This window comes from Tigriopus californicus, chromosome 4 (assembly GCF_007210705.1).
Source record: "Tigriopus californicus strain San Diego chromosome 4, Tcal_SD_v2.1, whole genome shotgun sequence".
Classification (NCBI taxonomy): Eukaryota; Metazoa; Arthropoda; class Copepoda; order Harpacticoida; family Harpacticidae; genus Tigriopus; species Tigriopus californicus.
Window position 1 is genome coordinate 12,579,000 of NC_081443.1, and position 15,892 is coordinate 12,594,891.

A 15,892-nucleotide genomic window follows, 5' to 3' on the forward strand; every position below is an offset into this window, starting at 1 on the left:
ATGCATAGAATACAGGTTTATAATGAAGCATAGATTTGATCGACCATTACTCGAAGCTAAAATTGTAAAAAAAATTATGTTGTGTTTGTAGCTTCAGTTCATTTAGATTGTTTTTCTCGGATCTTCGCATTTTGACTAAAAAAATGCCAATTCTTTTAGAAACCTGTGCCACAAGATTTATGGTTTATTATAGTACACATTGTTCGCTGCAAGTTGCTTCAAAATGGCCCCTTTAGACACTTTGAATTTTGATCATTGTATTATGGGTGTCTTGTTCGTTTGCTTAACGTCTGAATGCACAAAAAGCAAAAAAGAATTAAGCGCACCTGCTTTAGCAAAAGTGTCAGTCTCTAAGCCGTCAGACACATATTTTAGGTCCGTGATATCTATAAATATTCTGTGAAACTATTTCCAGAAAGACCTTTCTCTCTGGGTTGCAAATTTAGTCGGGGAAAATTTAGTGGGGCACCTTTTATCTTTAGTAGAACATTAAAGTAAGACAAGTATACCTTGTAGCATTCTTTTACCTGTCAAAGCACAAGGTGAGTTGTTAACTGGATTTAGCACGCCCAGGAGGTATTCTTCTACTCTTCAAAGCAATCAGTTTTCAACGTTGTTAAGCACATTTCCAGTCGATGGCTTCACTCCCAGGTCTTCGAAAACCGATTTTAGAGTATCTTCTTTCCGTACCCAAATTGATTTTTTTAGCTATGAACCTTGAAATAACAGAACGACGATCACGAAACCTCATATTGAGCCTCAAAGTTGCCGAAATGTAAGGTTCCTGAACGAGTTGAAAATGCAGATTGCTTCGTTCTTTATCTCGGAAGTAAATTGCACGGGAAGTGGTCCGGTGTTGCATTTTCCCTAATATTTGCCCGCTCTTGCATTCATTGTCATCGTGAATCTGAACCTGGGATTTGCATTCTCAGCCCGGCGTCTTCTCCATATTTTCCACTTTAGTACTACCCACAACAAAAGGGCCAACTCTTGATGCTTCGTTACCATCCAAATAAGTCATAAATCGTACAGTAATCCATGGCTGAATTCTTGAACCCAGACTCTACATACATCATGTCCAATGGTGAGCGCATTACCCTACATGTTCTCAACGGAATAGACCATCATGATTTATACCACGTAATTGACCATGAAATGGAATCCAAAGCTTGGTGGGCCCAGCATCAAAACAGTCCGATGAGTAAAAGAACGAAAGAAAGAAAGAAAGAAAGACCATTACGCTGTTTATATAGCCCGTCCAATAGTTGGAAAAGACGGAGAGAGTCTAGAATATGGAACATGGAACATCGTGAAATTGTCGGGATACACCAATTGAAAGTGGTTCGCTGGGTCTAGTTTAATGCCCGGAATTCGTTTGTCTACCTGGGGCTTCGATGAAGCCAGGGTATGTCCATAAGGATAACGAAGTTCTCAGTCAATGTAGTAGGTGGTCCGATGACCACAATTTTGTGAAAGCTTTCAAGCAACTTTTGATCCACTTTTTGGGTCCACTTGACCTGGAAAAAAACTCCGGATGACTGCTGCCATTTTCGACGGTTTTGTTCAGTCTTATACTGAAGCAGATCAATAGGGAAGTTGTGTGTCTCTACACTAGATTGTACTAGAGTATTTTTTATTGAGAGTGCTGTCGAGTGGATTGATGATTGGATATGGTAAAAGATACTTTGTCTTGTCAATGGTTCCAAATGGAATGTCACCTTGATCCACAACAACATTAGGCGTTTCACGACAATGCACTTAGTTTTGGGTCCGAAATGGAATGAAGACGACCCGGAAACCAATTTCCCTAAGTGGACATCTTCAATGAGATTGAGTTCGGAAGCTTGGGTCAAAATCATCATGGAAAGACCTGTGGAAAGACGTTCATAAAAGCTGAAAGCTTTTACTAGTCCTGGGTCGATTTGATTTGTAAGCGTTCTCTGTAATACAAAAAACCCTGATTTGGTTTCTTGGCAATTGCAATTGCAATTTTTAGGGTGAGGGTTCTAATTCAACTAACCTGCCTTCATAGAGTAACAAAGCTTGACGTGAATTGTTTGTTTCTCTGTTTCATAAGACGTCAGATGACAGCTGTCACGCTTGATCTGGAATCTGATGACATATGTCCCAATTCCTACTCCCTTATCACAACCATTGTTCATATTTACCTCACCCTCGCGAATTACTGTACATGATTGATTTTAGTCGTTTTGTGATGCCTTGAATTTGAAACTCTCGGATTGGTCTCAAAGCCAGTCAGTGGTTTGCTTGTCTTAAGCAAAGAAACTTGAGCTCAAAGGACCACATGGACCTTTTTGAACCTACCTCTAAGAACAAAGGCCATTGTCCCGATTCATAGGTACTTTTCTTGAAATTGAGCCAAGGCTATCCAAAGCAATAAAGAGACTTCATCTGGTTTCATAGTTGACCGATTGTACCAACGGTTTTGATTGCACATTGGACTGGCTTAAACATCGCTTAACATGCTCATCTCAAATAGTCTAGTTCTGCACTTGAAGGCTTTCAAAGCCATGAGGTTCTCCACTCAATGCGTATGGAACGTGAGTCCATTTTGTGACGTATTCGAGCACCCCAGAATTGTGTGTTATCCAAGTGTGCAATGGAACAATTTATGGCTTAGTTTATTTTGATGACCCAGTTTATCACATTGTTACAGAAAGCTCCAATGGAGACTTTCACTCCATTGCATCATGAACCAAGCGCGAATGTTCCTCATTTTTTTCCTCTTCCAGCTTTCAGAGGAGACTAAAAACTTTAGGGAAACTGGTTCAGATTAACTCGAACCGTTCTAAAGCTTTGTATCTCCTAACCATTTAAAGGCGTGCTCTGAGCGAGCCAGGACCGAGGCGTGTCTCCGACCTCGGTTTGCAAACGGTTCGGTCTACCATTCAATAGTAACCAGTATGGCCTTTCCCAACCACTGAATGGATTAGGAAATGGATGGCGAGGGGAATCGTTTCCGAAGCGTTCGGGATTTGCATTTCATTTCAATGTCCGTTTCCTCATTTCATTGAAGAAAGCTTGACCCGATTCTTTAGACCCATGGAGTTAAGCCCTTCGAATCCTGGCCTTGGGGATCACCTCCCCATTAAAGTGGTGGAAACTCTGAAACACACTTCATTTAGTCCGTAATGTGTCAGCATTCCTGGCAGAAAAAGCTATGCGAGATCAGTTCAAAAGACAACCCGGGTTCATCGATTGCGAATTTGTCCCGAAATTCCAAAACACTTCAATTCCACCAAAATAAGGTGGAGACCACGAAAGCAAAACTTTTTTGGACGCACAAGTCAGTGTTGGTTTAGGACCTTCATCTCTTGTGTTATAATTGGTAGTGACAGCTTTTCTGTGCTTACCGTAAGATTGGATGTCACTTTTGATTAGTTCCAACTCTCTTGGTGTTCGCTTTATGTACATGTTGCCAAGACGAAATTAGGTGGAGATTTTTTCGGTAATTTCACAATTGACCTTGATCCAAAATATTCCCCTTTTGTCAATCCAGCTAGCTCTTGAGGACGTTGCTTGCTTTCAAAGTTTTGAAGGGAATGTAATCCGATGTCCAGAACCTGGTCCATTCAAGTCTCAAAAAAGCTCAATGCTCAGCAAGTGGCCTCTAGCTACGGATGTTTTCCTTCCAGAGGACCAAAAACAGAGTTGGAGAAAGGGTTATGTGTAATGATGATAAATGAATACAAAGTACAAGTACGGCCCTCGCCTGGCAAGGGTCCTTGCTCCGACTGGCTCGGTCCCTTATTGATTTGATGTGTAATCTGTTCCAATTTGGTTCCCCGTTCCCCCATAAGCGTGTCAGTTTCTTCGCCTTCTTCTTCCTCTTTTTCTTCGCCTGAAACATTGATGCCCCCGTTCGAAACTTTGGTGCCCTAAGATGACCGGGGGAAGGCTAAAGGCCACAGACTAAAGGGAATTTCCTAGTGAGCTCCATTAGCGCTTTCAATGATTCCCGGTTTGCGTCTATTTTCGTTCGATGCAAACTTTTTGATCCTCGTTTACTGTTCCAACGTAGAAAGAGGCACTGAAGAGACTCTCTCACTTCAAAGAGATTCTCTTGATAAACCTCCAGAAAAACGTGCATCAAACATGCGGTGCTCTCTCTCAACTCCATTTGCCTCCTGCCATGTTTACGCACTGGAAAATTGAAGATTCCAGTTTAACCAAAAATTAGACATCCACCCGCTTATCTGGCCTTGTCATCATAAATATTTACCCATCTCGTCGGGGCTTGCTTTTTTATGGACGGATTCAACTTATGCACTCAGTTTATTTTGTCACTCGCTCAAGAGTCGCTCATAGAAAGAGCGAGAGTGACTCGCTTGGGTCCAAGGTCCAACTTTCAAATCAAGAACTGTCTGACCCAAGCACTTTTGCGAGCGAGCCCAAATCATGGCGAAATGAAAGTCATTTGTAAATCCAAGTCTGCTGATCATGACACTGTTGGAAATATCCCAACCCATCGACTACTTCTGGATTGTATCCTCGTAAAAGCCAAGAAGTGGGATCGAGTTCAGTTCCGGCAGTGGCAAGTTTGATCCACGAATCCCGAGACAAGGTCCTCTTCTGCTCATTGGGTCCACTTAGTTCCTGAATGGATCCTTGTTTCCCGATCCACCTGACAAGGCGGCTTTTGGCCAGCTTCTCATCGATCCCACGAGCTTTGAACGAGCTTTGAACCGCAAAGTGAGTGGAATGGCTGCATTTATTTACGATAATGGTCACCCCACGACGATCGACGAGTCCAGGAAACGCTCACTGTCTACTGGCCTAAGCTAATGTACTACTACCGCAAAAGCATGTAACCTTTTGGGGCTCCCGAGGGCCCATTTCTTACTCGACAAGATATGGCATAGATAACCAAACAACATTCACTCTGTGGCCCCAACTAGAATTGGGGTGATACCCTTCAACCCAAATAAGCACCTTGGTCTTGTTTGGCACGAGTCTTAACCGTTCAATCTGAACGCTACTTACCTTTACGTACACGAATGAGCCCATGGGAAACTTGAGAACTTCTTTTGAGCCGGCTCGTTCTTTTAGAGTATGAAATGGAGAAGGACTTTGATCGTCTGCAATGCACAGGTTTGGGGATGAATCCAGTGTTTGTAGTTTTGTTTGCCTTGACAGGTCTCTAGAGGAGATGGAAGAGTGGGAAGAGCTTTGTTTGGACAAGCCTCAATGGGCGAGATTGCCACCGATTTACGGCAAATATTGCTTTTTCTTTCCGACCTCTCGTCCCTATTCTGATTATTCTGATTCGCCAAGTGGAAAGTGTGAAGTCTTTCATAAACGAACCAGTTGTTGTTTCGTCGTCCTGTTGCACAGATTCTCTGGACTTGATAAATGTCCAATCCAAAGGCTGTTCAAGAAGCGATAGAAAGACTAGACTAACAACCTTTGGAGAACGAGATTCATCTCATCTGGGATTCACTCATGCCTTCTGAATGTACGGTCCATCAATGGACCAAGACCAAGGCAAGATGTTAGTCTCGAAAGACCAAACTGTCGCAATCAAAAAGATGCGTACAGGGTTGCCAAAGCCCTTGTAAATCAACACTCGAGATTCAAGAGAGAAAAAAATTGAAATAAGCAAAATAATGATCAATAAGACTTCCAATACGTGTTTGAATGGTACTGCTTTGCTGAGCGGAGCAAAACTTTATGTTGAAATCTAACTCGGTACTATGAAATTGATCCCCGAATGTAATAGCTCAGATTCCACTTTTTGATGCCTTAACATGTTATAAGAGTCAGTCATTCCTTGTTTGCTTATAAAATAAAAGCTAGCCTTTAATAAGTTTGGCTACCCAACGAAACCTAAGCCAAGTAATCAAAACAATTCTTCGCTAGGTGTCTCTTGAGAGACTCATTAAAATTGCGCATCGTTTTTGCAGAAACCTTGAGGTTTCAGTTACTCTAAGATCAATCTCAAATTGGGGGACCCTGACTGTTGAAAGGAAAGTGAGGAAGAAAAAAACACGTTCTCTACCCCAAATACGGGCCCCAGCACTCCGGGGACTCGATCCCAGCAAATTTATCAACAATATACCGAACTCTCGAGTCTTTTCTTTTTAATGCCGGCTGTCCCAAGGTTCCATTTGTCTTGGGCGCACAGCCTTCCACATGGTTGCCAACGAGTTCGAGGCAAGCAAATATGTTGATACTTGGTATAATTCAATCGATCAAAGTCATTAATCACCGAGGACCATTTGCATAATTGAATTCTGTTCTGCCTGTCAGTGGCTGCTCGAGACCGCAAGCGAGGAAAAACGGAACCTCAACAACACACTTTGAGCCAAGGCCAGCTAAGACCAGCCAAGGCCAATCTGAACCTGAGTGTGGGAAGGCGAGAGCATCTCGAGCATCAAGGCCTCGGGCAACCACCAAGTTTAAAACTCTCAAATTGAATTGGTTTACACGCTTAGGTTGTTGCAAATATCGCTCGAATTTCTGCATCTACGACCACTTACTTCGCTTCCTGAGCTCATCCATTGGTATGAGCAAAAAAACTTTTTATTTGAAAACAACTAAAAAAATCAACCTTCGATAGTTGTTAAGGGCTACGGTATTCAAGGATGCATATTTTGCCGCCATGGGAGAATAAGGTCTGAAGGGAATGTGGCACAATACCCGTTGAAAAGACCATAAAGTTCTAACTTATCTCCCCATTAACGTATTTCTCCTCTCACTTTCTCCCATTCCCTCTTCTTTCTCCTTTTCATACACGCATTCCATCATTTTTTAGACGTTCTCGAAGAGTGGTACGCTCAATTTTGATGTCACAAAAAATGAGAACTTCACAGACATCTGGACAAATAGCACGGAAACGATCTCACATTTTGGCTTCAATGTCATAAGAAAGAAGGAAATGGAACCCTTCATGAAAACCAGTTCTTGGTGTCCCAATTCCAACCCACAAATCGACAACTGAACTCACCTTCACTCACTTATTTAGTAAGGAAATATGTACTGTACCTATGTACAGTACATATTTGTTTTTTCAGAGACCTCACCTGCTTTCCGAATTCTATGAAAATTTGAACTTAAAAAGGGGCAGCTCTGTCTCCTTTTCTCAGGAGGTCATCCATCAATGGGGAAAACGAATGTGCTTCTTTATCAAATTTCTGTCCCACACGTCCCTGTGTGTCTGATGTCCTCGCGATGTGTAAACTGTGAGATGTTGAGAGCTTTTGACTCTCGCTCTCTGTCTCCGTCTCTTTCTCTTTCCCTTTGTATGTGTGATGTGGTTGCTTTCCTGACATCCTGCCTCCAAGTGGTGGAGGTCATGAATACATTAAGTCTGCAGGTGAGCCACGACCAAAGGATGGTTTACTCAATGCCCATCAACCACAAAGAGGAGCAAGAGCACGCATCCACCACTTTTAGTTCTCCACTACATATGCACATTGTCCATATGCCTACCATGGGGACATTATCTAATTAGGGCAGGAAGTTCCCTTTTTGCGTCGCCTAGCAAATAATGCATGGAACAGGGCGCATGTGGAGGAGCTTTGACCCTTCGTTGTCTGCCTAACAGTGTGCCATTTGCCTTCTTTCCTGCCTACTCTTTCATATTCCCCTAACTTACTCCTTTGAGGATCGGCTTTTCTGGGAGCTGAAAGAAATTTTTCATGGATACTGATTGCTCTCTCATGTGAGTCTCCTTGAGCATTGAACATTAAGCATCAAGAATAGCAGTCCTACTTTATACATATGTACATACAGCATGCACACATCCAACCATGGTGGTGGTGGTGGTTGGAATATTGTGCAAACAACCAAAAATGAGCTTCACCACATCGAACGATGACTATTGTACTGACTGGCAGTGTACACATATGGAACAAGAGTCTTCTCCGAAACTGTCAAGCCTTCTTCACGCTCGGCACATCAAGAAGTGAGACCTCTTCATGGGTCTACTCACCAGTACTTTAGTAATGGAAAGCATACAGTCAGTAACAACTCCCTCATTCATTGGCTTGGTCTTAGTTACTACATACACTCATACACTCATGGTTGAATATCATCTAAAATAAGCCCAATTTGAACCCTCTTGTGACCATATACTCCATCCTACATCAAAGTGGTAGGCGGGAAAAGGGTTCAGCGAGAGCACGAAGGAAGCAGCTCTTGGTTAAGTTGGCCGAGTAAAATATACAGTGAGGGGTGGACGTGCGTCTTTTGGCCCTCAATATCCACTCAAGTTGTAGCATTGGCACTGAGCGTGTCCAATCAATGGGGGCTATTGATTTATGCTCAACTTCCTGGGATCCACTGGAACGTACCCTGGGACTACGTGAGGAAGGCCAAACCGAATTTCAAGCACCCACCCACCCTCGTGTGTTGCCATCTTGGGGCTACATTCACCCAAGCTTGGAGAATCTTAGAGCTACAGATCCGAGATGAAGCATCGTGATTTGAATCTCCCGCCCTGGGTTTATGGCACCCTGTATTTAAGCCTGAATATCCTGTGAAAAATGATCAAGTGCTACAATAGATAGAGAGCTCAGATGAGAAGGAAGCATAATTTCCGGAAAATAAAGTGGAACACATTCACCGATGGAACAGGAGAGTACCAGACAAGGTCGATACGCGCACGAAATGTTGGACAGGGAGAAGGGAGAGGAGGCTAGAAGGAACAAGAGCCTTCAAGGCCGCTAGGGAGGCTAAAGTGCTGCATTGATGTGGCCCTAAACAGATAAGGAGAGCCGAAACATAACAACGACCAAGACATTAGCTAACTATGAGTAATGAGCCGGGATCTTGTTTTGATAAGTGCAGACACTCAATCCTGATGTCGACTCAAAAACACCCTAGAAGGATCTCTCTCAAAAGAGCAAGAGACGTTGTGGATTAGCTTTAACGAACTACTCGTTGGTTTTGAGTTTAACGATGACCATCTTCAGAGGATTACTCGATCAAAGAGGAGATTTGAGGAAGATAATTGCGTCCTCCATCCACTCAAACGCGGAAGTCTTTTTCGATTTGTCCTCAATGTCGTCAGATGGCCGTTGCTAGCTGAATTCTCCCATCAAGAGGGTGGTATATGACAATCTGGATTTGATTGCCAATCTGATTGCCATTACGGTCCTTGTTCAAGAGTTCCATAATATGAGGATGAAATTGAAGGCCTTGGGAACGACAGTTTGAGATCTCTGCCTTGAAGGAAATTGTCACACGCCAAAGAGAGTATATAAAAGGATACAAAACATGACAAAACATTCTTGTTTGTGAGCACTAACTTGAGAAGAGAGGATTTTCAGTTGGTAACTCTATCCAAACTGTTCCTAATCTTGTTTTCCAAATGATTGACAAACTCGCTGACTACGTGGGTCATTTTTGACCTTTTAGTACACTCTACATGTATTTGACTGGTTGGAATCTTGGGTATGATTAGAGGCGGTAAACCATTTCGGAGTGGTTCTTGCTTGCATTGGCAAGGATGTTTCGAGTCTCCGTCCAAAGAGTCTATTTCCAATTCAATTATATGAGTTAGGGAATTGGCAAGCCCACTTTACAGACACAAATTCCCCCGGAGACAAGCGGGAAGATAAGCTCGTTTTTTAGGCGATTTGCCTCAGCGATTCTCTTTGGAGGATCGACCCTCAATTACGGAAAAGGGTTTACAGGTTGGTTCGGGAATGTGATTGGAGATCGTTTCAGGATGATATGCTGTTGCCCAGCACAGTTGGAATTGAATGAGGTTTCTATTCAGGATGGGTAATGACCGACGCGGAAGAAGAAGAAACGTTGAGTCAGATCGACGAATGGTTCTCATCTCCCAACAACGTGAATGGAAACCACATTCAGTCTCTTCGGACCACTTCATCTTGTTCACTCTTTATTCTTCATCATCTAAGATGAAGGCAAAACAAGTACGAGGACGTGGCTAGGCCTACCTTGTCAGACTTCGACGGGTTGTTTTCGCTCACTCATTGATGATTATTGACTAAATCATCAACCACTCACGGACAGGCAGAAGCGAGGAGTAATTGTAATTTCAATTACATTTACAATTTATGTAATTAATCATGTTTGGTCCCGTCATTCTGTTGTTTCCGAGGCGGACCACTCTGGACCGCTGCATTCTTTTGAACGGATCTCGCTAAATTGATCTATTGATGTGCCAAATCATTGCATTCTCTTAAATAGGTAGTATTCATAAATCATCACCAGTACATGGAGGCAACCATTTTGAGCGTTCAGAATGCCTCAATTTTAAACTTGAGAAGACTTGGAACGTGGCTTCAAGGTCTCATTGAATAACCCTGTCCCAACTCCGTCTAGTTTTGAGCATTGTAAAAATATCCAAATGGCCTTCATGCATTGGTCTTCTTACATCTTGTGATTGTCCTATCGATCCCATCAATGTCTCGGAAAATGAGGTTGGCATGGAAATATTGTGCATTATTTATTTTTTCATTGTATGCTCATCTTACATAGTCTGGTGGGTGAGAGAATATTTATTTCGTTCAGGGCCAAAATCGGCTTTTTCGACTTGGCACCTCTTTCAAGGAGGATTGTAGGCGCCAACAGAATGGCGGCTTCCAAGGGAGTCAAGTGGTTCTCGTCGTTATCAGAGTCTGATATCGCTACGTAGTACGTACATGGTACATGGTACACTGAGTACTCGACTTGTATTCATATCTACTCGCTCATCGTGGTCTTCACTTGACCTTCATCTGCATGCATACAATCATATACTAGTGGACAATAAATAGACGGTACACCACTAGTATCCAGAGATATGAATACCAATAACAAAAAGCACATATAATATTGGCTTGTCTTTCTGGTGCATTACCAAATCAAAACTATCTAATTGATGAACTTCCAAAGTAAGGTCATGAGCACGGATCTAAGACCATCCGCCAGATGGTGCATTCATGCTCCAGCGTTGCCAACCTTCAAAGTCCAACTTGTAGTGCTCATGTGAGAGTAGATATATTGGTCCCATCCAAGCAAGAGGGAAAAAGTCGGAAAGTCTTCATAACAAGTCAACTTTTGAGCACCACCAAACGCGCCTTGGTTCTCGGGCTCAGGGAGGGGAAGGGGGGGGGGCAAAGTTTTTTTTGAGAAATTGCTTGTTTTTTTAGATCTGCTAAAGCTCTCCTTCCCTCGCTCTTTCTGTCTTTTTTCCTCGCCTAGCCTACCACACTAACTCAGCCTGGTCGANCGCTCTTTCTGTCTTTTTTCCTCGCCTAGCCTACCACACTAACTCAGCCTGGTCGAGAAAAAGTTGCCTTGTCTAAAATGTCATGATGCCAACATTTTTCAGCCTTCCCTCGGCGAGCTCAATTTTTGAGTTGGGTCCACCTTTGAAAACGTGAAATTTGGGGTCAGTCTGAGATCTCCTTCCAATATCCACTGGACCTGAAAGCTTGGTTGGTCCATCTCTCAGGCCAAGATTGACTACGTGTACTGTGCAGATACACTGCAAGATGGGACTCTGATATTGGGCTTCCCCATGATTACCATTGTGTTCCAAAAAGATTGGGAATGGCATGTCTGTGAAGCGTGCATACAAATTGCTGGGCACGAAAATGGTCCAATCAATGTATCTGTCCCTAGAAATGAATGGAAGGATAGTACAGGATCGATCACAGATACGTTTAAGATATCAGTTCCGAATGAGTTCCACTGCATCGCAATCTGATTCGATTCGATCGAAGGAAAAGAGATTTATTTATTCAATACTATTCCAGCACGACAAACAAGAACCATCAGAGGAGTTGGACAAAAAAGTACAAGAAGACAAGTTGGGCTCCAATGGAGCCAAGCAAGTGAAAATGGTTCCAAACATTTGGAACGTTTCGTTAGTTTCCGCGTTACGAGCATTTTGACATGTCGAAGGAAAGCCCTGAGTGGAATTGAGTAAAAGTTTAAGCACATAACTTTACACATAACTTTGGAGGGACTTTTTCGTCATGCCTCCTCTTAACTCGCTTAAGTGAAGAGAGCTTTTGGGGGCGAGCTTAAAGGATTTCTTGTTTGATTGCTATTTAGTTTGAATCTTGTTACAAATCCTCCTATAAAAAGGCTTTGAGATTTTGAGGCCCTTCCAAGTTTGCCCTATGAGACAAAGACCACTAAGTGCGCGTAACTCGCATAAGGAACCAATTTGAGAGAGCTCTGAATTAGCTCAAGTTCGTGGGAAATCTTTCACACGATTCAATTTAGAAGTTTTCAAATCCTCCACAAAGATTTTAACGTACGTTTACACATCGTGGTAGGCGAAGACAAAAGGTAGCTTAGCTTTGAAACCTCATTTGCATTCATTCTCTGCGATCAAAATCATTTGGAATCCCCTTTTATCTGATTCCCAAAAGTTCAAAACATTTTCAGACCATGTGCGATTGAATCCAAGGACGTCACAAGATCGTAGAAATTCTAAATCTTTACGAAAAACTTTTGCCATTGTAATGAAATCGCATTACAAAGAAATAGATATCAAAACGCCCAGAGCTTTCTAACTGGCCGACAGGCTGACAGTTCTATTCCTGAAACCTTATCCAAAATTTGTACTGAGTCTCATCTTGAGAATAGAAGGGTTTCTTGCATTGTGATTATGAGATTGGATCATGTCTAGGAACATGGATCAGTTATAGTTCTACCCAAGGGAAACAGTCTGAAGATTGTGAAGTGATGGATGAACGATTCAACTCTTTCCCGATATGATGTAGCACCTCTCTCACTTGCGTTGGAAGAAGCAGTTTACAATTTCCCATATAGGTACAGTATTATGCGTTGGCAGAAGGTGCTCCATTTTAAACTTGTCTCGTCAGGCGCTCTCGGCGGGAAAAATGGTCGGAAACACCGTTTGTCTTGTCCGCAGTTCACGTCACGGACAGGCTCACTTTGTGATCATTTATGGCCGGAGTATTGCTTCACGAGTGAATGAATGAATGAATGGATGGATAGATGGTTGGATGGATGGTTGGAAGGTGGGATGGATGGATGGATGGATGGATGGTTGGATGGTTGAAGGAAGGAGGAACGGGCGGACAGGGTGCAACAGTTATCCCGAGATGAAAGGCATTCCGGCCAGCCTGTTCGACTCAGGCAAATTTTTTGAGCCCTATCAAGGTCGCTCGGTGGAGAAAGGCGCCGTGTTCTATTAAGCCAATATTATGTAGCCAGCCGACAACGCGTGGCAAGTAAAAAAGGAAAGAAATACAAGTGCGAGGGACTCACTCACTACTTGTGGAATGTGGCATTTCCCCTAGGCAATGAGGAAAATCGATCTATTCATCAGAGTAGTATTAGGGAAGAAGCTCACCCGACTGGCTAAACAACTTTCGACATAAACCATCAGGCGTCTCTTCACTTCCTCACTATGTAGCACTACTTGTATGCATGTACGAGTACGTATACACGTTGTATGAACAGTCGTAGTACTAGCGCTTTGTATCTACAAAATGAGATCGGAGACCTTCTCGGTTCGTTATCTCGAGAGAGGATCGAGAATTGGCCTTGAGGAAAGGCCAGGGCTGCTTGGTTATTTGCTTCAATATATTTGAGGGTTGTCACGACCTTCAATTTACGTAGATATTGAACGCGCACAACATTCGAGCCATTGTTTTCTTTTCTACAGCATTTTCACTTACCTCTACCTACCTGTCTTTGTTAACGACGACCTTTTCCATTACAATTTTTGGTGTTACTTTTAAGTAAGGTTTTAAAAGAGATTGTTGCCGTAGCCTCAAATGTGAAGCCTAAATTTTGGTGGTCACAAAAAATTAATGGTAACAAGTAACAACTTCGACCTTAAAGATTGCCTATAAGTAAAGGCCCTCAAAGGTGGCCATGTTACAATCCCAACCCTTTGTGTTGGTTGGAATATCCCTCACATTGAACTAAACATATTTTGGAACGTCTTGTCAAACGTGGAACATGGCAATCATAATTAAATTTGTAGAGCATGTATTGTCCCGCATCTGGGCATCATGATAGTTGTCTTTCCGCGTCAGGCTTAAATAACGATTCCTCATGTTGTATTTACTTTGGCGTGCGTGGGGAGATCAAGATCAGAAATGTCTAGGGTGCCATTTTCATTTCTTTTGGGCTTGACCACCACTTGGAACCAGGACAATAAGAGTGCACTTGAGCTGAAGATTGCATATGTTCGAAGGCCCGGCCTTTCTCGATGAAAATAACCCGATTCATCTTTGAATAGGTAGCTTCTTGTTCATAAAGATGGTGGAATTCCAAGGCCGAGGAACGCTTGAAAAGGATTCTTTGTCAGAAGGTCGTGGAATGAAATGGTTTTCCATTGGTTGAGGGATCATATCCTCGCAGATCATCCTCAAAGGAAAATCCGAAGATAATTTCCACACAATTTATTTTATGACTGATTGGTTATTCAAACGAAACCCACCCACACAGCCAAAGAACTCTTGGACGGGTTTTCTTTGGCTGAGACGAGAATGAGATGATCTTTTTCTTTTGGTGCCCTCATGGTGGAAGACCCAGAAACCATTTTGAGTGAACAAGAAATGGTCTGCCACAGCCTTGAAAGAAAAATATTCTGGCCCTTTATTTTTAAGGATTTCTTATTAATCATACGTTTGACAAAGATGGTCGTTCTTCTGTTTTCTAGGCTGATTGGACACAATGCATTTGGTTGTAGTTGGTAAAATGGTTTTGAAAACCATGCGTGATTTTACCCATCTTCACCAAATCTAGCAGCAAATCCCGTTCAAGATGACTTCTCACTGCATGGGCAGGAATATTCTGTCCATCCTCCTCATATTGTTGTTTTTAAGAGGTAGGCGCATGCTTTTCAATCTCAGTATAGTAGTCAGCATGGTTCCAGATAGTGAAAGCCAGACCTTTTGAGCCAATCCCTCTCTCATGCCAGAAACGATATGTGGGTACTATGAGAAGAAATTACTGGACGATCTCCTTCGTTCGTACAACCCTATGGAACGACCCGTGGTTAATGAGTCGGATCCACTCCTTCTGACCTTTGGCATCACTCTCCAACAAATCATTGATGTGGTAAGTGCCCTGCCTGATTTCCTCACTTCCAATTTGGCCCTACTCATTGCAATGATCAGCAGCACTCCGAATAAGAGACTTAATCATGATTATCTGAGAGATTCGTTTAGAATAGCGGGGATGACGACGCTCTTGAAATATTGTTATTTTCTGCAGGATGAAAAGAACCAAATCCTAACCTCCAATTGTTGGCTAAATTTAGTAAGTCCTCTTCCTTCTCTCAAAGTTCAGCTCGACGTGATGTAAAGTCCAATAGATTATCTTGCTCTCTATGGAACGGAAATCCCGTCCTCGGCCAGCTATGGATGGTTCGTTTCAAAGGACTTGGGAGAGCAAGATAATGAAATCTAATGAGCACACTGAGAGGAAGACTATGAGTGGCTGGGTTTACAATCCCTAGCCTTTTCTGGAAGCGTTCGAAATAATGCCATTACATATTAAATAGAGTCAGAAAAAGCATCTTGTAATAAGTTTGATTTAAACTGTCCATACATGTTGTGCGCTTACTGTTCTTCATCACCAAACATGTTGTTTCTCTGCAGTTGGTGTACTTAGATACATATTATTACTATTCAGTCAAAGCTTTCATTAAAAAGCATCAGTTGAGGAGACTTGGACTGTTGGAGCACATTCAGATCCCACCCAATTCTTATGCTCCTAAACTTGTCAACGCAACTCTGACCTCTAAAACCCTTATAACCTTGATAACCATATCCCATCACCCGTGCCAACAAGTTCAAAATGGTAAGGGTGACCATATTTATGTTGTGGGAAAACTGCCTGTCGTTACTTGTTCTTCCACTGACTCTGCTGCCCTTATATGTGTTGTGTTTCATAGATCTTAATTGGTATTTGGCAAGCA

General features: G+C 42.6%; 1 protein-coding gene across 10 annotated transcripts in view; it reads left to right on the top strand.

The window, feature by feature from the left end:
• Nucleotides 1-15,892, top strand: part of LOC131879801 (neuronal acetylcholine receptor subunit alpha-7-like) — a 40,457-nt gene that overhangs the window by 7,371 nt on the left and 17,194 nt on the right. For 6 of the 10 annotated variants that reach the window (XM_059226222.1, XM_059226223.1, XM_059226229.1 and 3 more), the window contains exons 2-3: nt 14,630-14,797; nt 14,891-15,030. In XM_059226222.1, coding sequence (XP_059082205.1) covers nt 14,734-14,797; nt 14,891-15,030 — 204 coding nt within the window. In that variant the 5' untranslated portion in view covers nt 14,630-14,733. Of the gene's footprint in view, nt 1-14,445; nt 14,798-14,890; nt 15,031-15,186; nt 15,232-15,892 lie in introns of those variants that run through there. The other 4 variants (XM_059226220.1, XM_059226221.1, XM_059226228.1 and 1 more) reach the window with 2 other exon arrangements.